Raw genomic sequence first — 23,722 nt, 5'->3', positions numbered from 1 at the left:
CGCCCCATCCTTGTTTGTGAATGACTGAGCATTTCATGGAAGCTGCTTTTATACCCAATCATTGCACCCACCTGTTCCCAATTAGCCTGCACACCTGTGGGATGTTCCAAATAAGTGTTTGATGAGCATTCCTCAACTTCCATAGTCTTTTTTGCCACTTATGCCAACTTTTTTGAAACATGTTGCAGGATTAAATGTCAAATGAGCTAATATTTGCAAAAAATAACAAAGTTTACCGGTTCGAACAATAAATATCTTGTCTTCGCAGTCTATTCAATTGAATATAGGTTGAAAAGAATTAGCAAATCATTGTATTGTGTTTTTATTTACCATTTACACAACATGCCAGCTTCACTGGTTTGGGGTTTTGTATATATGTATTTTTAATATATGAAGCGTGACGTAGGGAGGTATGCTGTACAAACAAATACTGGCAAAATGTGAAATGTTCTTTTTGCTAAATCCTGCCAGCGTGTGGCATCAAGCTTAATGGGGTCAATAATGGATAAAAAGGATGTGCTCAATGCAGCGGGCTTGACAAAGAACGAGACCATGAGTCACATTCAATCACTTTATTGACGTCTGAGTCCATCGCTGACACGCCGGCCATTCTTTTTACTGTCAAGCCATCTCGATGACGGACACTTGACAGTATTTCCTATTTTGAAATCCTCCCGCTGCCGCCGCCGTTTCCGCCCCCCTGCCGTCCCGCCTCCCCGCCGAGCTGCTCCTCTGGCAGCCTTTGTCTCTACAGGGCCTTTGCCGCCACGGCGAGGCTGTCAGCCCAGAGGGGCGCCGGCTGTGAGGCGCCTGCGAAGGTGCCTGGTGAAATCCAGCTGAGCTCGAGGCAAGGCCTGATTGACAATTGACTTGGGAATCCAGCCCTGCAGCAAGAGATTCCGCCAACTTTGTGTTATAAAGGTTACGTGGAGCATAAATGACCACGTCGTTACCTTCACGTCCATGTTGACGAGCCACGTGAAGCGACTCCTTTGTGTCGACCCGTCGCCCAGCGCCTCAATGACCATGCACGTGGGCCCGTCCTCGGCTCTGTTGACACGGCATCGATAATGAGATAGTTTCCAGACAAAGCTATGGCCGTACTAATTAAAAAGCAAGCGGCTGTTTGCTGTTTTTACGCTCCTTGATATTTTGTCATCTAACAAAAACACAGGTCACACACACTGGCTTTAAGGGATTATTATTATAATTAGTATTGTAATTAGTTTTATGCAATATGTAATCATATTTATAATGTATTAATAACAAAAAATAATAATAAATGAAATATAATTTGATTAATATAAATTATGTATGATTATTTACTTTTTAATAATTGTTTGATTATGTGAGTGACATTTTAAAGTATTAGCTTACTTTCATTCATATAAAACGTTTTTGTTTTTTTTGCAAATGTAACAAAATATATTATTTATTTGTAAAATAAAATGTTTTATACTCTTATGTATTATACCGTACCACAAAACATTGAATATATACTGACATGCTACAGATCAAATGTATTTAAATAACTAAATTAAATAAAGTCCAATAATGACTCAAGCTATTATGGTATTTATTACTACAAACAAATATAATATAAAAATAAACTCTGAATAAATTATTTGAGTGCCGGATTAGCTCCCTTTTATTTATTAAAAAAATTTAAAAAAGTTTCAATTTCCTGCAACTATAACAATAAATTATATTATTTATTTGTCTAATAGTAATACATTTTATACTATTTTTATATTATTATGAAAAACACAAACACGGTTTACTAATTGATTTAAATAAATAAACGTATGTAATTAAAATGACTTAAACTATTATGGTAATTATAACTACAAACAACTATAATTAATTTAAATTAGCAATAGATTACCTACTTTTTAACATTTGTTTGATTGAGTGAGTGATGTTTTAAAGTATTAGCTCACTTAATAATTAAAAAAATAGAAAAAAAAGTTTACATTTTCTGCAACTATAATAATATATATCATATATTATTTATTTGTATAATAGCAAATAATTCAGTACTTTTTTTTAATATATTGTATATACACTGAACTATTATAATCAATGATACAAATTAAATACAGATACAATCCATTTAAATAAATTAATATCATTGAAATTAAACCAATAATAATTCTAACTGTTATGGTAAATATAACGATAAACAATTAAAAAATGTAATATAATTAGTTTTATTAATGCGCACCCACACAACTGTCAAAAATGACCTATATAATAACGTCATAACAGTAGTTACTAATTAAAATTATGTATCAAGACAAAGCTGGCTATATTATTAATTAATTAAATGACTGACATAATTTTTAATTCAAATATTTCTGCATGAAATTACTTTTTCTTTTAAGTTAAATGCTTTGCAGACTTATAACTAAAAATGCCATTCAGTAAATTTGCTGATTCAGCATTTAGCATGCTAGCAGCGCACCTGACAAAGCCCGCCTGCGGTGGGAAGGCCTCCAGCTGAATGGCGCCCCCTCCCAAATAAATGCGGGACTTTCGCTTGCAGCTGTGCCTCACGCTCAGGAAGTCCCTCCGACCAATCAGATTTCCCGCTGTCTGCGCCGACACCTCGTGCGTGACCATCGTTTCCGGACCGACTCGCTTGAGAACCTTTGACGGGAAGACTTTGGTCACATTTTGACAGGCCATGCCCAACAACATCTGCTCAATGCTGGGATTGTTTTATTTGCTTACTTTGATTTGTTGGATGCTCGGGTTCCACTGGTGCATCTCCTCCACTCTGGCAAACAGGATGTCATAGAGCTCCTCCAGGTCGGCATCCAGGATCACTTCGAGCCGGAACACCTTCCTGGATCCTTGGACCACTTTGCTGTAGATCACATCTCCGTTGCCCTGAACGCCACGACAACCAAGAGAGTGTTAACAAAAAGACACAAGAACTTGTCTGAACAGGAATAGCAATCAAATCCACTTCCTGCAATTGTCCTGAAAGCAAAACTAAAAAGTATATAACAATTCATCTCAAACTCCATCTAGTGGTACACCAAATAATCATGTATTTAAATATTTAAACTCAGTGTTACTGTTTAAACTGTGTGTAATGTTGTAGTGACAAAATATTAAATAAAACCTCTGCCTTGTTTTTAATGAATACTTAGGCCTGCTATGCTACTGTATTTTTTTTTTAATTTTTTTTTTTATAATAATAAAAAAAAATTATGGTGGTATTTGGAGAGCCAAGTGTTTTCTGAGGTGGAACTTGGGGGGAAAAAAGTTTGAGAACCACTGCTCTATGATGTTGAAAGAAAAACATAATTTATTCCAAATTTGATTCCAAACAAAACAATTTTCCACTAATTTCTACAAATGTTCTCTCATTCATTTAATAAATGATGTAGTAGTTTAATTTATTTCAGTGAATTAAATTTTTTTTTTTTTTTTTTGGTGAATTTATACAATTGTTTTATTTTTTTATTGACATCCAGCCTCAGATATTCCTATCCACTACATCATATTTGCATACATCATACATCTATTGTCTGCCCTAAATGTCAAAATTATATTTTTTTGTTTATATCCCGACAATGCCACCCATCCCCCCCAAAAAAGAAAAGAGAAAAACAAACAAAAACAAAAAAATAATAATATATGAACAGATAGTAAATAAATTTAAAAAATGTAAAACTATAAACTTACAGGGAGTAGTCTCTTTTACACAGTACAATCACTAATTCGAGAAAATAAAATCAGGCTTATGGGGCGTGACATACAGTACAGGCCAAAAGTTTGGACACCTTCTCCTAATTCAATGTGTTTTCTTTATTTTCATGACTATTTACATTGTAGATTGTCACTGAAGGCATCACAACTACGAATGAACACATGTGGAGTTATGTACTTAACAAAAAAAGGTGAAATGACTGAAAACATGTTTTATATTCTAGTTTCTTCAAAATAGCCACCCTTTGCTCTGATTACTGCTTTGCACACTCTTGGCATTCTCTCCATGAGCTTCAAGAGGTAGTCACCTGAAATGGTTTGCTTGAAGCTCATCCAGAGAATACCAAAAGTGTGCAAAGCAGTAATCAGAGCAAAGGGTGACTATTTTGAAGAAAATAGAATATAAAACATGTTTTCAGTTATTTCACCTTTTTTTTGTTAAGTACATAACTCCACATGTGTTCATTCATAGTTTTGATGCCTTCAGGGACAATCTACAATGTAAATAGTCATGAAAATAAAGAAAACACATTGAATGAGAAGCTGTGTCCAAACTTTTGTCCTGTACTGTAATTGACCCAGTTTTTATCTTCTCCATTTTATAAATGTCTATTGTGATTTCCATCCATAGCTTTAAAGTTGGGCTCTCCTGTGATATTAATTTCCTGGTAATGGTCTTTTTACAGGATATTCATTAAGTGTTTATCTTTTTTCTGCCAATCCTGAGGTACATTACCTACTCAGTGGCCTAGTAGTTAGAGTGTCCGCCCTGAGATCGGTAGGTTGTGAGTTAAAACCCCGGCCGAGTCATACCAAAGACTATAAAAAATGGGACCCATTACATCCCTGCTTAGCACTCAGCCTCAAGGGTTGGAATTGGGGGTTAAATCACCAAGAACTATTCCCGGGCGCAGCCACCGCTGCTGCTCACTGCTCCCCTCACCTCCCAGGGGGGGAACAAGGGTGATGGGTCAAATGCAGAGGACAAATTTCACCAAACCTAGTGTGTGTGTGACTATCATTGGTACTTTAACTTTTAACTTTAACATGTCCGAAGAACAGTCTTTGAAAATATCCTGTATATCAGACCCGTGCAAAATACGGCCCACATGCGGCCCGTTAAGACTTTCAATCCGGCACGTTCTACATAATTTTTTTAGACTTTTAACATCAAAACTGTCGCCGCCATTATGATGTGCAGTGCTGTTTTTAAATTACCATAAGTCTTGAACTATAGAAAGTATTTTAATGGTTGAAATCTGCGCTTTTGAGTGTTATTTCGGTAATCTACGTCACAGCAGCTCAGACGAGGAACAAAGCAGAGTGGGCGGGGTTTGTTTTCAGAGCTGCCAGCCCGAAACATGTGTCAGGAACAGATGCGGAAGCACATTTTTACATGATAATATATCACATTTTAGGTGTTTATCACACTTTGCATTCATATTTTGCTGTTTGTTACATTTTTGTTGTGTTTTCCGTGATTGTAAAAGATTCCCAACTATCGAGGAGCTGGTCCGCGATGTTCATATGTTGTTAATATTCAGTGTTTTATTGTTTCTAGTTAATATTGTAAATCCCACTTTCTTTATTTTCATGTACATTTTGGTAAACTGTAAAATCCCTGCGGAGGGGGGCGTATTCGGCGCGCTTGCCGCAGGAGCGGGGTGTGCTTTGAGGTGATTAGATTGCCCAGGTGGGGCTAGTTATCTAATCACCTGTTGTTCTTATCAGTAGCGGCCGGGAGCAGAATGAGGAGGAGGGCTTGGAGAGGCGGAAGCACGCGGACTGAAAAGTCAAGTATCGTGCTAAAACCTTGATGATCAATAAAACTTTGTTAAACTCGGAACACCGGTCTCCAGCCCAAGTGTGTGATCAGCAGAACCCACTCGGAGGCAACCTCCACAATCCCATTCTGGTTTTTTGAGGTGGTCTATCATGACTTTTGAAGTTAAAAAGTTAAAGTACCAATGATTGTCACACACACACACACACGAGGTGGGGTGAAATGATCCTCTGCATTTGACCCATCACCCTTGATCATCCCCTGGGAGGTGAGGGGAGCAGTGAGCAGCAGCGTTGGCCACGCCCGGGAATAAATTTTTGGTCATTTAACCCCCAATTCCAACCCTTGATGTTGAATGTCAAGCAGGGAGGTAATGGGTTACATTTTTTTTTTAAATAGTCTTTGGTATGACTCACAACCTACCGATCTCAGTGTTGCATTTTGTCATTTCCCTGCCTTCTCTTTTTTGTTGTCTGTTTTTTTTCTTCAGTCAATTAGTCCCCAGCGAGACACACCTGCAACTAATCTCTACCCAGTAGTATACAAGCTCGTCACCGACAGCTGGTCCCTGACGATTATTGTCTCCTGCACCTTTCACGTGCATGCGCATGATTCACTTCGTCCTACCTGGTATGTTGTCTCTTCTTATTACTGAAATTCCTCACCTCTTTGTTTTTGCTTTCTAGCCTTCCTGAGTTGAAGAGGATTTTGTTGGACCTTTTGTTGAGCTCAGTGCGCCCTGGCCTTTTCCCCCTGCCGACCACTGAAGGACCTGCTTTTGTTTGTTTATTCATGGTTTGCACTTTTGCCCCATCGCTTTTTGTTACACTTTTTGGACTCATTAAATTGTTTAACATTTTTGTAAATCAGCCTCGCCTCCCGTCTCTGCATCCTGGGATCACCTCCTTGATCAAACCCTAACACTCAGGGCAGACACTCTAACCACAAGGCCACTGAGCATTCTATTCTATTATTATTATTATTATTATTATTATTATTATTATTATTATACTATATTATTAAAAGGGACCCAAACGCGCATACTGTACAGCATATTTTTACAGTTAATTTATACACACATACACATTGGCCCCTCTCTCAATGTGGGCCCCCAGTCAAAATATATGCCCAGCTCTGCTGTAGAGCTCGGTGTATCTCTTTCCAATAGTCCTTTCTGGCAGAGCAGTCCCAGAAAACATGGTCCCACAATGTCTCCAGCAGGAAGGGGAGTTGTTATCATAATGGGACTTCTGAGAAGGTGTAGTAAAAAAAAAAAAAACTCCCTGCACTTGGGTGAGCTAGTACAAGTCCATTGATATCTCCATGTTATTATCCATTCTTCCTCAGATATAGTTATCCCTCCTTCCTTCCCCCATTTGGTTTTAATATATGAAGTTGAATATGATTTCAGATTCAACAGAGCCTTGTACGAACATGAAACAGTTTTATCAATAGTTTCTGAATTATAGGCTTTTGTAAGCAGTTAATTTTTCACCTTCATATTAAAATGCCGCAACTGCAAAAATAGCTCAGTCTTGGTTTTCTAATAAATGTGTCCTTTTAATAGTTTCAAAACTGAGCTTTTTTTTCTATCTTTCATTACACTACAAAAAGCTGTTATACCCTTTAATATTCAGTCCTTGAATCTCAGGTCTAATGTATTAGGTGTAAACTCTTAATCATAGGCACACCATTTAAGAGCTGTAAATGAGTTTGGATTCCTTTATGTCCGTATCCTTTCAACATATTTCCATTGAGCAACATAAGACGGGTTGCACCAGCATACCACTGCTCTCATCTGCGCTGCAAAATAATAATATCTGATTTTTGTTCATCTCTATTGGCAGGGTTTGAAATAGATACAACAGTCTTGGCCAGACCTGGGCATTCTACGGCCCTTTGTGCGTCCCTGTCCGGCCCGCATGAGGCCATTCATAAATTACAAAATACATTTTAAAAAGTATCTATGTCGAGTGTGCAATACAACGGAACTGCTTTTGTTTTGAAAAGCATACTTGCCAACCCTCCCGAATTTTCCGGGAGACTCCCGAAAATCAGCGCCTCTCCCGAAAACCTCCCGGGACAAATATTCTCCCGAAAATCTCCCGATTTTGAGCCGGAGCTGGAGGCCACGCCCCCTCCAGCTCCATGCCGACCTGAGTGAGGACAGCCTTTTTTCAGGAAGGGAGGACAGCTGGGTGACAAGAAATAAATCATCCAGACTAGAGATAAATTGTATTATTATGTTTATCTTACCTACAAATAAATATATTTATTAATAATAAAAAAAAAAAAACTAAATAAATGTTTACTATATTTTGCTAAAAACATCCAAATTAATTGTATTTTTTCTGACTCCTTATTACATCCAGGCATTAGAATTATACATTAAAATAGACATATTTGAAATAATTAATTTTAAATTATCCTAATAATTCATTTAAAATGACCATATTTAATTATTGAAATAATTGCTTGTTTATCAACAACTTTAGCGTTTATCAACAACTTTAGCATTTTATTCATTACATTTTGAAACTCTCAGAAGCCAAGTTATGTTCTATTCCTTAATATTTATTTATGCAAGTTTGAAGTATCAATTATCTAAACACAGTTTTGTTTGCATATTTTCAGGATATATATATATATATATATATATATATATATATATATATATATATATATATATGTATGTGTGGGGAAAAAAAATCACAAGACTATTTCATCTCTACAGGCCTGTTTCATGAGGGGGGTACCCTCAATCGTCAGGAGATTTTAATGGGAGCATTCGCATACCATGGTTTATATAGGGCACAGAGTGGGTGGGTACAGGCTGGCCTAGGGGCGTGGTGATTGGTTCATGTGTTACCTAGGAGGTGTTTCCGTCTATGGCGGCATGTTGTTACAATTTCGCTGCGCTTGTTGAGGGATGACAGGTCTGGACGGTAGATAATAAACAGTTTCTCTTTCAAGCATAGGTTGCATCTTTTATTACCACTATTGTAAGGTGTGCTGGATGCAAGAATTTGCCATGTTATTGAATATTCAACATTATTGTCATTTGACGTCACTATGGGAAGTTTTGACGGAGCAGAAACGTGTGAACTCGTTGGGAGTTTCCTCCTCTCCCAGCTCGCTAGCCTCAATCTGAACCTTGGTATTTACCGTGATGACGGACTGGCAGTGTGTCGCGCCTCGCCAAGGAGCAGCGAGAATACCAAGAAGCGCATATGCCAAATTTTCAAAGAGAACGGCCTACGGATCACGATTGAAGCCAACAAGCAAACCGTCAACTTTCTTGACGTCACTTTCAACCTGAGAAATAACAGCTACCAACCATTCACGAAACCCAACACAACACTCCAATACGTGCACCATGACAGCAACCATCCACCCACCACCACGAAAAGAATACCTACCGGAATCAATAAAAGGCTATCGATGCTGTCATCTAGCAAAGCTGAATTTGACCAAGCAACCCCCCTGTACCAAAAAGCCCTTGATGAAAGCGGATACAATTTCACCCTCACCTATGAACCCACGCCAGGAAACCAGCCAAAAAAGAACAGAAAACGAAACGGCATCATCTGGTACAACCCCCCATACAGCAAAAACGTCTCAACGAACATTGGACACAAATTCCTCAACCTGATTGACAAACACTTTCCCAAAGACAACAACCTAAGAAAAGTATTCAACAAGAACAACATCAAATTGAGCTACAGCTGCATGAACAATATACGACAAATCATCTCAAACCACAACAAAACAATTGCAAATGAGCCGTCGACCCCCAGTCAGAACGACTCCAAAACCAACAAAGCATGTAACTGTCGAAAGAAACCTGATTGCCCCCTCAACGGGGGATGCTTACAAACATCAGTTGTCTACCAATCTAAGGTAATACGCAAGGACATTAACACATCCGACACATATGTAGGATTAACCGAGGGTGAATTCAAAACCAGATGGAACAACCACAAGGCTTCTTTCAGGAACAAAAACCTGCGAAATACCACAGAACTCAGCAAACACATTTGGGACCTCAAAGACAATAATGTTGAATATTCAATAACATGGCAAATTCTTGCATCCAGCACACCTTACAATAGTGGTAATAAAAGATGCAACCTATGCTTGAAAGAGAAACTGTTTATTATCTACCGTCCAGACCTGTCATCCCTCAACAAGCGCAGCGAAATTGTAACAACATGCCGCCATAGACGGAAACACCTCCTAGGTAACACATGAACCAATCACCACGCCCCTAGGCCAGCCTGTACCCACCCACTCTGTGCCCTATATAAACCATGGTATGCGAATGCTCCCATTAAAATCTCCTGACGATTGAGGGTACCCCCCTCATGAAACAGGCCTGTAGAGATGAAATAGTCTTGTGATTTTTTTTCCCCACACATACATATATTGCGCTCTACTACGGTATTGAGCACTATTTTTTGGATAACCTTATTAAGACATATATATATATATATATATATATATATATCCTGAAAATATGCAAACAAAACTGTGTTTAGATAATTGATACTTCAAACTTGCATAAATATGACAGCATCGATAGCCTTTTATTAATTCCGGTAGGTATTCTTTTCGTGGTGGTGGGTGGGTGGTTGCTGTCATGGTGCACGTATTGGAGTGTTGTGTTGGATTTCGTGAATGGTTGGTAGCTGTTATTTCTCAGGTTGAAAGTGACGTCGAGGAAGTTGACGATTTGCTTGTTGGCTTCAATCGTGATCCGTAGGCCGTTCTCTTTGAAAATTTGGCATATGCGCTTCTTGGTATTCTCGCTGCTCCTTGGCGAGGCGCGACACACTGCCAGTCCGTCATCACGGTAAATACCAAGGTTCAGGTTGAGGCTAGCGAGCTGGGAGAGGAGGAAACTCCCAACGAAGGCTGCAACTGCCGTAAGAAACCTGATTGCCCTCTCAACGGGGGGTGCTTACAAACATCAGTTGTCTACCAATCTAAGGTAACACGCAACGACATTAACACATCCGACACATATGTAGGATTAACCGAGGGAGAGTTTAAAACCAGATGGAACAATCACAAGGCTTCTTTCAGGAACCAAAACCTGCGGAATACCACAGAACTCAGCAAACACATTTGGGACCTCAAAGACAATAATGTTGAATATTCAATAACATGGCAAATTCTTGCATCTAGCACACCTTACAATAGTGGTAATAAAAGATGCAACCTATGCTTGAAAGAGAAACTGTTTATCATATACCGTCCAGACATGTCATCCCTCAACAAGCGCAGCGAAATTGTATCAGCATGCCGCCACAGACGGAAACACCTCCTAGGTAACACATGAGCCAATCACCACGCCCCTACACCAGCCTGTACCCACCCACTCTGTGCCCTATATAAACCATGGTATGTGAATGCTCCCATTAAAATCTCCTGATGATTGAGGGAACCCCCTCATGAAACAGGCCTGTAGAGATGAAGTAGTCTTGTGATTTTTTTCCCACGCATACATATATTGCGCTCTACTACGGTATCGAGCACTATATTTTGGATAACCTTATTAAGACATACACTCCGCTCCAAATTGACATTTGTTGAGCACTGTACGACGATCAGAAATGGAAAAATTCAACATCGACTACTCCACGAAGAACATTCCCATACCCGCGCAGAATGACTACAGGCTAAGGCTCATAGAAAAGACGGAACACTTCCTAAGAAGGATGCGGTGGAAAGCACATTTTTTCCTCCACCCTGAAACAAAAGGAACGCAAAAGAAAACTTACGGATTCAAATCTACCAAGAACCCACCCACAGTTGAGGAACTAAAGGATTTTGAGAACGACATGCTCAAAATGATACAATCAGTCAAATTCAAGCCAGTCCGCAACCCACTCCTCACCAAGCTGAAAAATGACAAGGAGCGCATCAAGAAAGTAAACAACCTCATCATAGCTGCCGATAAAACCACAAACTTCTACAGAATGGACATACCAGAACATAACACCTTACTGGACAGAAGCATCACCAAATCATACAAAAAAGCACAACCCAACACCTTACAGAACATCCACCTGGAAAATAAAAGGATCGCGGCTGAACTGGACATTGAGGACAGGGTGGATGCCACAGCCAACAAGGAAGCCTTCATCACATTGAAGGACCACAAACCCAACTTCGCAAATAACTCAACATGCCGACTAATAAACCCAACTAAATCTGAAATAGGAAAAATCAGCAAAATAATCCTGGACAGAGTCAACACAAAAATCAAGGACAAAACACCACTCAACCAATGGAGAAATACAGCAGCAGTAATCAAATGGTTCAACAACATCCAAGACAAACAACAGCACAACTTTATCTCCTTCGATATCGAAGAATTTTACCCTTCCATCACGCAAGACCTACTGACTCAAGCACTAGACTTCGCCTCAGACTACGACTCAATCACAGGCAACGAAAGAAACATCATCATCCACGCAAAAAACTCCATTCTCATCCACAACAGCACACCATGGCAAAAAAAGAACAATGCAACATTTGACGTCACTATGGGAAGTTTTGACGGAGCAGAAACGTGTGAACTCGTTGGGAGTTTCCTCCTCTCCCAGCTCGCTAGCCTCAACCTGAACCTTGGTATTTACCGTGATGACGGACTGGCAGTGTGTCGCGCCTCGCCAAGGAGCAGCGAGAATACCAAGAAGCGCATATGCCAAATTTTCAAAGAGAACGGCCTACGGATCACGATTGAAGCCAACAAGCAAACCGTCAACTTCCTCGACGTCACTTTCAACCTGAGAAATAACAGCTACCAACCATTCACGAAATCCAACCAGAGGTGGGTAGAGTAGCCAGAAATTGTACTCAAGTAAGAGTACTGTTACTTTAGAGATTTATTACTCAAGTAAAAGTAATGAGTAGTCACCCAAATATTTACTTGAGTAAAAGTAAAAAGTATGTTGTGAAAAAACTACTCAAGTACTGAGTAACTGATGAGTAACATACACACACATATCATATATATATATATATATATATATATATATATATATATATATATATATATATATATATATATATATATATATATATATATATATATACACATACATTGATATATACAGTATATCATTTATATTTATTTATTTTGCCGTTTTTGTTTACATGTTAAAGGTGTTTTAATGAATATACATGCATGTTTAACACATATAGATTCCTTTCTTTCATGTTGACAAGAATATAAGTTGGTGTATTACCTGATTCTGATGACTTGCATTGATTGTAATCAGACAGCAGTGCTTAACGTCCACGTTTTCAAATGCAGGAGAAAAAAAGTTCCTCCTTTCTGTCTAATACCACATGAAAGTGGTTGGTTTCTGGTATCTTATTTGTCCAGCTTCCATATTCGTTTTCACACACTTTACAAGAAATACATTGGCGGCAAATTCCGTAGCTTGCTAGCTTGTTTGCGCTGGCTTTCGGAGACTCTTATTTTGAAAGCGCAGGCGCGATGGAGTCTTTAGGCTTGTGACGGGATGTACGTTTGAAATAAAAAAGTGTCTTTTTTCCTTCACACTTTTGATTGATTGATTGAAACTTGTATTAGTAGATTGCACAGTACAGTACATATTCCGTACAATTGACCACTAAATGGTAACACCCCAATAAGTTTTTCAACTTGTTTAAGTCAGGTCATGTGACCGCCTGGCTCTGTTTGATTGGTCCAACGTCACCAGTGACTGCATCTGATTGGTGGAACGGAGTCAAACGTCACTAGTGACTGCATTTTATTGGTGGAACGGAGTGAAACGTCACCAGTAACGCAGGCACTATGAAGGTCTGTCTGACAGACCAAAACAAAGAAAGCGTGCATTAACAGATCGATAAAAATTAGTAGCGAGTAGCGAGCTGAATGTAGATAAAAGTAGCGGAGTAAAAGTAGCGTTTCTTCTCTATAAATATACTCAAGTAAAAGTAAAAGTAAGTTGCATTAAAACTACTCTTAGAAGTACAATTTATCCCAAAAGTTACTCAAGTAGATGTAACGGAGTAAATGTAGCGCGTTACTACCCACCTCTGAATCCAACACAACACTCCAATATGTGCACCATGACAGCAACCACCCACCCACCACCACGAAAAGAATACCTACCGGAATTAATAAAAGGCTATCGATGCTGTCATCTAGCAAAGCTGAATTTGACCAAGCAACCCCCCCGTACCAAAAAGCCCTTGATGAAAGCGGATACAATTTCACCCTCACTTATGAACCCACGCCAGGAAACCAACCAAAAAAGAACAGAAAACGAAACAACATCATCTGGTACAACCCCCCATACAGCAAAAACGTCTCAACTAATATTGGCCACAAATTCCTCACTCTGATTGACAAACACTTTCCCAAAGGCAACATCCTAAGAAAAGTATTCAACAAGAACAACATTAAATTGAGCTACAGCTGTATGAACAATATACGACAAATTATCTCAAACCACAACAAAACAATTGCAAATGAGCCGTCGGCCCCCAGACAGAGCGACCCCAAAACCAACAAAGGCTGCAACTGCCGTAAGAAACCTGATTGCCCTCTCAACGGGGGGTGCTTACAAACATCAGTTGTCTACCAATCTAAGGTAACACGCAAGGACATTAACACATCCGACACATATGTAGGATTAACCGAGGGAGAGTTTAAAACCAGATGGAACAATCACAAGGCTTCTTTCAGGAACCAAAACCTGCGGAATACCACAGAACTCAGCAAACACATTTGGGACCTCAAAGACAATAATGTTGAATATTCAATAACATGGCAAATTCTTGCATCCAGCACACCTTACAATAGTGGTAATAAAAGATGCAACCTATGCTTGAAAGAGAAACTGTTTATCATATACCGTCCAGACATGTCATCCCTCAACAAGCGCAGCGAAATTGTATCAGCATGCCGCCACAGACGGAAACACCTCCTAGGTAACACATGAGCCAATCACCACGCCCCTACGCCAGCCTGTACCCACCCACTCTGTGCCCTATATAAACCATGGTATGTGAATGCTCCCATTAAAATCTCCTGATGATTGAGGGAACCCCCTCATGAAACAGGCCTGTAGAGATGAAGTAGTCTTGTGATTTTTTTCCCACACATACATATATTGCGCTCTACTACGGTATCGAGCACTATTTTTTGGATAACCTTATTAAGACATATATATATATATATATATATATATATATATATATATATATATATATATATATATGTATATATATATATATATATATATATATATACGTATGAAATACTTGACTTGGTGAATTCTAGCTGTCAATATACTCCTCCCCTCTTAACCACGCCCTGCCCCACCCCCGACCACGCCCCCACCCCCCACCTCCCGAAATCGGAGGTCTCAAGGTTGGCAAGTATGTTGAAAAGCGTTATTTGTATTACTTCCATGTGGACTATGCTCGTGAGCGATTGTGAGTGAATGTGAACAGCGGCAATCACAAATTCCAAATTAATTTAAAAAAACATCTATTTTCGTGCGTGCAATACAACTGTGCTGCTTTTATTTTGAAAAGTGTTATTTATGGGCGTATGTCCGTGTGTAAATTGTGAGTGAAGGTGCACAGCGACAAGTGATGCACGGTTACCCTCGAGACGCTGAAAAGAGAAAAGTTGATGACGAATGCCGTGTTTTCAACAAGACATGGACTGCCAAATTTCACACCACCAGAGATTCAGCCGTCAGGACAAGTTTTGTCATTTCTCACAAAATCGCCAGAAAAAGTAAGGCGTTTTCTGACAGAGAGTTTATTAAGGAGTGCTTATTGGACTCTGTTGCGCTGATATGCCCGGAGAAGAGGGGGGCATTTGACAACGTGTCACTCTCCCGACGCACTGTAACGAGGCGGGTTGAGACCATCGCTGGAAACTTGGAGCTTCAGCTGAAGAACAGAACGGCCGACTTTGACTGTTTTTCGCTGGCTTTGGATGAGAGCTACGATGTACGTGACACCGCTCAGCTGCTCATCTTCTTACGTGGGATAACTGCAGACTTTCAAATCACGGAGGAGCTGGCAGCGATGCAGTCAATTAAAGAGACAACCACGGGTAATGACTTGTTCACAGAGGTAAATGCGTGTTTGGACATGTTAGGACTGAAATGGGACAAGCTGGCGGGTGTGACAACAGATGGTTGTCCAAATTTGACGGGGAAAAATGTTGGACTTTTAAAGAGGATGCTGGATAAAGTGACAGGAATTGACATTTTTGCATTGTATTATACATCAGGAGGTGTTGTGTAAGACAGCGTTAAAAATAAAACCATCAAAAGCAATCTGCTTTTGTATAAAGTTAAGTTAGGTTAAATGAAATTATTATTATTATTATTATTATTATTATTTATCTTACGGTATATCAAAAATAATTTGAGCAAAATTTAATTGAAATATTGTCGGTGTGGCCCTCCAGCAGTGCTCGGGTTGCTCATAAACATATGTATGCACGTACAACACTTAGAACCTTTAGCATATCAGTACGTGGAATTAAATTATGGAATGGATTAAGTAAAAAAAGTAAAAACAATGTACTGATATGATCCAGAAGTTGTTCAAATTAATAGTGCTTACAAAGTACAAAGAAGAAGAATTATGAGAAACACTTATTGAAAATAAGATATTGTTCTTCTCAGTATGTGTATCATGACTGACTTCATTATATATTACAAAACTGCTGTATTAATCATTCACGGATGTCATTTTGCTATAAGATTTGCTTCTTCCTACACCTTTTCGGACATGATGTAAAGTGAAATGATATGAAACTGTGATGTATTATGCTGTAAGTGTGTTCATGTACGAAATAAACTAAAGAAAGAAAGAATAACTGTGTTGTGTATATTTGCTGTTTCCTGTTCTTTGAATGAGTCTTAGAACAATCCAAAATGACCTCTGTAATCTCCACTTTCCATCCGTCTTTCTGCTCCAGCACGCCGAGAGCCTTCGTCATGGCCTCATGGCCTTTCTGCACGAATGCCTGATGCTCGCCTTTCGCTGCCAGAACCTCCCCGTTGACTCTTTGGTGGTCTGGGGAAGATTGCATCGTTATTTTTTTTTCCCAGAGGCAAACTTTCAACCGATTTTATTCTTTTTATTTGTTCGTACCGTCGTGGGTCAAACCGGCAAGCGTCCTCATGCGCTGTGGCACGTGTCCGCACCGCTGCAGGTGAGAGATCTCCTGACCTATGACCGCCATAGCCGTGCGCTGAAGTCCTTCAACAACAACAAAAAAGAGGATTTTAACCAGTTTAGTCATGTTTGCCGTTTTTTACATTTTTTTGTGGACATTTTAACAACCAAACAAAAAAATAAATATATTTTTTTTGGGTCATTTGTTAAACAGTAGGGGTGTGGGAAAAAATCGACTCGAATTCGAATCGCGATTCTCATGTTGTGCGATTCAGAATCGATCCTCATTTTAAAAAAATCTTTTTTTATTTTTTATTTTTTATTATTATTTTTATTTATTTATTTTTTTTAATTAATCAATCCAACAAAACAATACACAGCAATACCATAACAATGCAATCCAATTCCAAAACCAAACCCGACCCAGCAACACTCAGAACGGCAATAAACAGAGCAATTGAGAGGAGACACAAACATGACACAGAACAAACCAAAAGTAGTGAAACAAAAATGAATATTATCAACAACAGTATCAATATTAGTTACAATTTCAACATAGCAGTGATTAAAAATCCCTCATTGACATTATCATTAGACATTTATAAAAATAAAAATAAATTTCAATAGTGTCACAGTGGCTTACATTTGCATTGCATCTCATAAGCTTGACAACACACTGTGTCCAATATTTTCACAATAAAATAAGTCATATTTTTGGTTCATTTAATAGTTAAAACACATTTACATTATTGCAATCAGTTGATAAAACATTGTCCTTTACAATTATAAAAGCTTTTTACAAAAATATACTACTCTGCTTGCATGTCAGCAGACTGGGGTAGATCCTGCTGAAATCCTATGTATTGAATGAATAGAGAATCGTTTAGAATCGGGGGAAAAAAATTGTTTTTGAATCGAGAATCGTGTTGAATTGAAAAAAAAAAAAAAGAAAATCGATTTTGAATCGAATTGTGACCCCAAGAATCGATATTGAATCGAATCGTGGGACACCCAGATATTCACAACCCTATTAAACAGGTTACTTGTTGCTAGGCAGAATTCGAAAGCATCTAGCCCAGCTTCCCTATAGGCTGAATTAAAAAAATAAAATAAAAATAAAAATATCACTTAGACCAGTCTTGTAATGACTGATTAATCACAGCTTTGTTGTTGTTTTTGTTTAACTAATTTGGACAAAAAAGGGTTCTAATGGTACACGATTCACCTGCATTAGTAAGTTTGATTACCGCAAAGGATTGTGAGTAATCATCTAGCTAGCGTCTTTAGCTAGCCACTAGGATTTGCCTGAAGGTAACATGGCTTAAAAAAACCAATTTTGAGCATAAATGGTTTAAACATTCAATTGGTTGTGTTTTGTCAGCCTTGACAATAATGTATTAGAGTTGCTAAATAAATGAGTCGGTTTTTTGTTAGCTAACTTGTGTTTAAACAAGGCAATATATTTTATACACAAGGTAGCTCAATATGCTTTACCTGAATAAAAGTTAAAACAAGTGCAATTAGGTTAATTGTGGTGTGATATTAATTGTTTACCATGAAATTCGCCATGTTTTACGAACTTAATGTATCGTTTTTACAATGTTTATGACTTTTTAAGGTGACGCTGAGTGCTGACTGTATTTCCTGGCGGATCACGTGATGCGGAACACGGTACATGACGTCACCCCGTCCCTTTATTAATGCAGGTATGTTATAATGTTACAGGACTGTTCGTTTGAAATGCTGTTTAATAATTCAAATGGGTAATATGAGTTTTTTTGTGCCTGAGGATCATCACTTTTTTGGGAATTTCGTCCAACTTCCACAATACTTTTGAGAGACAACAATAACACGTCCTTGTTTTTTTTTAATTGCATTCTAACTCGTAAATAAACATAAATAAAAGTCAGCTAACAATGAAACAGATGGGAGCTATAACTATGGGGCGGAATAGCTCGGTTGGTAGAGCGGCTGTGCCAGCAACTTGAGGGTTCCAGGTTCGATTCTTGCTTCCACCATCCTAGTCACTGCCGTTGTGTCCTTGGGCAAGACACTTTAACCACCTGCTCCCAGTGCCACCCACACTGGTTTAAATGTAACTTAGATCAGTGGTTCTCAAATGGGGGTACTCGTACCCCTGGGGGTACTTGAAGGTATGCCAAGGGGTATGTGAGCTTTTTTTTTAAATAGCAACAATTCAAAAATCCTTTATAAATATATTTATTGAATAATACTTCAACAAAATATTAATGTAAGTTCATAAACTGAACATCAAATCAAGTAGGCTATTCCATTCATTACAATGCAACAATGCAATATTCAGTGTTGACAGCTAGATTTTTTGTGGACATGTTCCATAAATATTGATGTTAAAGATTTCTTTTTTTGTGAAGAAATGTTTAGAATTAAGTTCATGAATCCAGATGGATCTCTATTACAATCCCCACAGAGGGCACTTTAAGTTGATGATTACTTCTATGTGTAGAAATCTTTATTTATAATTGAATCACTTGTTTATTTTTCAACAAGTTTTTAGTTATTTTTATATCTTTTTTTCCAAATAGTTCAAGAAAGACCACTACAAATTAGCAATATTTTGCACTGTTATACAATTTAATAAATCAGAAACTGATGACATAGTGCTGTATTTTACTTCTTTATCTCTTTTTTTCAACCAAAAATGCTTTGCTCTGATTAGGGGGTACTTGAATTAAAAAAAAATTTCACAGGGGGTACATCACTGAAAAAAGGTTGAGAACCACTGACTTAGATATTGGGTTTCACTATGTAAAGCGCTTTGAGTCACTAGAGAAAAGCACTATATTAATATAATTAAATTCACTTCACTAGGATGTTATTGCGTCTGTTGCACAGGTGTCAAACTCATGGCCGGGGGCCAGAACTGGGCCGCCACATCATTTTATGCAAAAGCCTAAAAAAATATGCGTCAAAAAAACCCTTTTTTTTTTTTTTGTGTGTGCTAAATGTATTAGTTTTGTTCTATTTTGACAGAAAAACTGTACTGGATGCAATTGCATACAGTATCTTCTTAACTTCAATGTTATCTAATCATGTAACAAACTATTTCTAGCATTTTTTGTTGTTGTCGAAAATCCCAAATTAACTGCTTGTCAACATTAGTTATAATTTAAATGCAATCCATCAATTTGTGAGTAAAACATATAATAAATGCATAGACAATTGTTTGAGAATAACATGAGGTGATTTTATTCGTCCGTATTAACTGGTACACCCGGCCCTCAGAAGGGCAGCCATAATTGCGATGTGGCTGTCAGTTAAAACGAGTTTGACACTTCTGGTCTATTGCACCCATAAAACCCCCCCCACCCCCAAAAAAACGCCAATAATAATCTATTTACATTTCGTGGCCTAAATATTAATCAATTATCAGCAATATTAATATAACTGCTAACGTTAAGAACCTACTCAGTGGTCTAGTGGTTAGAGTGTCCGCCCTGAGATCGGTAGGTTGTGAGTTCAAACCCCACCCGAGTCATACCAAAGACTATAAAAATGGGACCCCTTACCTCCCTGCTTGGCACTCAGCATCAAGGGTTGGAATTGGGGGTTAAATCACCAAAAATGATTCCCGGGCGCGGCACCGCTGCTGCCCACTGCTCCCCTCACCTCCAAGGGGGTGAACAAGGGGATGGGTCAAATGCAGAGGACAAATTTCACCACACCTAGTGTGTGTGTGACTATCATTGGTACTTTAACTTTTGACTTAACTTTTTAGTGGTACACTGATCACAGATAGGTAACTATCTTATGCTGCTATCTTATATTGAAATGTTTTTTTCCAGTGAGCTGATACATCGCCTCTGAGTTGGTAAAGGTTGATTATAGATTATAAATCAAGCCTCTCACCTGGATAGTAGAAAGTGGCGAGAAAGACACGAAATACACTTTTTTTTTAACCCTTCTTGAGGATTATGAATATTTCTTCATACAAACGAGAAAATATTAATAATATTATTAATAGTGAGAGCAGACATCGTACAGTATGTGGTTGTTTTATTATTTTAGTTGTCTGCCATGATTAGTAGTGTAGTGTAATTGTTGAAGGGAAAAGCGAACATTTGACACATGTGATGCGTTTATAAAATGAATGCGCCGCTGCATGCTTAAACCGAGCAAAATACATAAATCTTAAAATGTAATAAGAATGTGCCTGTTGATACATTACATACATCCATCCATCCATTTTCTACCGCTTGTCCCTTTCGGGGTGGCGGGAGGGTGCTGGAGTCTATCTCAGCTGAATTCGGGTGTACCCCGCCTTCCGCCCGAACATTACATACAGTCGTGGTCAAAAGTTTACATACACTTGTAAAGAACATAATGTCATGGCTGTCTTGAGTTTCCAATCATTTCTACAACTCTTTTTTTTTTGTGATAGAGTGATTGGAGCACATACTTGTTGGTCACAAAAAAACATTCATGAAGTTTGGTTCTTTTATGAATTTATTATGGGTCTACTGAAAATGTGAGCAAATGTGCTGGGTCAAAAGTATACTTACAGCAATGTTAATATTTGGTTACATGTCCCTTGGCAAGTTTCACTGCAATAAGGTGCTTTTGGTAGCCATCCACAAGCTTCTGGTTGAATTTTTGACCACTCCTCTTGACAAAATTGGTGCAGTTCAGCTAAATTTGTTGGTTTTCTGACATGGACTTGTTTATTCAGCATTGTCCACACGTTTAAGTCAGGACTTTGGGAAGGCCATTGTTAAACCTTAATTCTAGCCTGATTTAGCCATTCCTCTACCATTTTTGACGTGTGTTTGGGGTCATTGTCCTGTTGGAACACCCAACTGCGCCCAAGACCCAACCTCCGGGCTGATGATTTTAGGTTGTACTGAAGAATTTGGAGGTAATCCTCCTTTTTCATTGTCCCATTTACTCTCTGTAAAGCACCAGTTCCATTGGCAGCAAAACAGGCCCAGAGCTTAATACTACAAAGGTCTTAACTCATTCCCCTTCTATGCCACATTAATGTGGAATGAACTCCCAACAGGTGTAAAAGAAAGTGCATCTCTTTCCTGCTTCAAAACCGCACTAAAAGAACACCTCCAGGCAACTACAACCCTAGCCTAACCCCCTCCCCCCACCACATCCCACCTACCCGGATTGTAAATAAATAATCAAATGTAAATAATCAAATGTATATACTTGTTCTTATGCTATCTGAACTCACTATGTTCACTGCTCGCTGTACATATCCTACCAAGTCAGACCTACACTGTTACAATGTCCATTTCTCAGATGATATAATTGTTGATGACTGAAGTATGCTGATAGCAACCCAACCTAACCCCTCCGCCCCAACCCCCTCCACATCCCACCCCCCGGATTGTAAATAATGTAAATAGTTCAATGTATATACTCTGATGATTAACTTGTGTGATGACTGTATTATGCTGATAGTATATATTTGACTGTATTATGATGAAAGTATATATTTGTACCATGAATTGATTAACGTGGACCCCGACTTAAAGAAGTTGAAAAACTTATTCGGGTGTTACCATTTAGTGGTCAATTGTACGGAATATGTACTGTACTGTGCAATCTACTAATAAACATTTCAATCAATCAAATCACCACCATACTTGACGGTAGGTATGGTGTTCCTGGGATTAAAGGCCTCACCTTTTCTCCTCCAAACATATTGCTGGGTATTGTGGCCAAACAGCTCCATTTTTGTTTCATCGGACATCACATAGACAAGATAAGACCTTCTGGAGAAAAGTTCAGTGGTCAGATGAAACAAAAATGGAGCTGTTTGGCCACAATACGCAGCAATATGTTTGGAGGAGAAAAGTTGAGGCCTTTAATCCCACGAACACCAAGCCTACCGTCAAGCATGGTGGTGGTAGTGTTATGCTCTGGGCCTAGTTTGCCGCCAATGGAACTGGTGCTTTACAGAGAGTAAATGGGACAATGAAAAAAGAGCATTACCTCCAAATTCTTCAGGACAACCTAAAATCATCAGCCCGGAGGTTGGGCGCAGTTGGGTGTTCCACCAGGACATTTTCAGTAGACCCATAATAAATTCATAAAAGAACCAAACTTCATTAATGTTTTTTGTGACCAACAAGTATGTGCTCTAATCACTCTATCACAAAAAAGTAAGAGTTGCAGAAAGTATTGGAAACTCAAGACAGCCATGACATTATGTTCTTTACAGGTGTATGTAAACTTTTGACCACGACTGTACAGTATACACTTACAGTGTGTACATAAAATGTTGATGAATGTATTTTAATGTTTTTTGGAGCGCCTTATAGGCAAAATAGAGCAACATACATAGGCTCTGTTGTTAGCTGAATTTTGCTAGCATTTATTTACCATTTAGAATGCATTAAAAAAACTATATACATTTTGATGTTTGGCAGATACCACAGGAAGTGACATCACGTCACCTGGTATGTAAAATTGTTGGTACAAAACAAATAAATAGCACATTATTTTGGAGAAATGTCCACTACTAAATAAGAGTAAAAATTTTTGTGGACCAGATATAAAAATGTATGTTATTCATTCATGATCGTGCACATGAATGTATAATCTGTAAATGAGTAAGATTGTAGCATAGTTGCAACTTCCCATCTGTAGTGTCGGTGCCACTGGTAGCAAGGTGGGTGAAGTGTCTTGCCCAAACGCACAACTGCAGTTACTAGGCAAGATTGGCAGAACCTGGATTCGTACCAGGAACCCTCTAATTTCTGGACGACCGCTCTACCATCAAAGCCATGCATGTAATGTATTCTGCAGAATAGTTTAAAATACGTTGAAGAGCTTCTGTGATTACTGGCCATGACTGCATATGTGTGATTTTAAAAAAAAATACAGCATGCAGATCAACCCGAACCTTGAGTTTTTCGCCTAAATAAATTGAAAATAATATATTCCAGTTTGCTTGTATGCAAATTAAGCTCACCTGCCAGACTTCTGAGGTGCGGGTAGGAGATTCCACAGCAGAGCTTGACGACGGCTGGCAGCATG

At 38.5% G+C, this 23,722-nt stretch overlaps 1 protein-coding gene across 1 annotated transcript; it reads right to left on the bottom strand.

The window, feature by feature from the left end:
* Window positions 1-611: 611 nt before the first annotated feature.
* Window positions 612-23,722, bottom strand: star2 (steroidogenic acute regulatory protein 2). Its single transcript, XM_061966587.2, has 7 exons — window positions 23,658-23,722; window positions 16,670-16,777; window positions 16,455-16,591; window positions 2,734-2,892; window positions 2,465-2,649; window positions 954-1,050; window positions 612-884 (listed from the first exon to the last, which is right to left on the bottom strand). Exons 1-7 carry the CDS (start codon window positions 23,719-23,721, stop codon window positions 780-782), a joined length of 855 nt encoding a protein of 284 aa, XP_061822571.1. The 5' UTR covers window position 23,722; the 3' UTR covers window positions 612-779.

The sequence above is a fragment of the Nerophis lumbriciformis genome, linkage group LG11 (assembly GCF_033978685.3).
Source record: "Nerophis lumbriciformis linkage group LG11, RoL_Nlum_v2.1, whole genome shotgun sequence".
NCBI classification, from domain to species: Eukaryota; Metazoa; Chordata; class Actinopteri; order Syngnathiformes; family Syngnathidae; genus Nerophis; species Nerophis lumbriciformis.
Note: the sequence above shows the minus strand (reverse complement) of the source record. Positions and strands in the feature narration are given on the sequence as shown.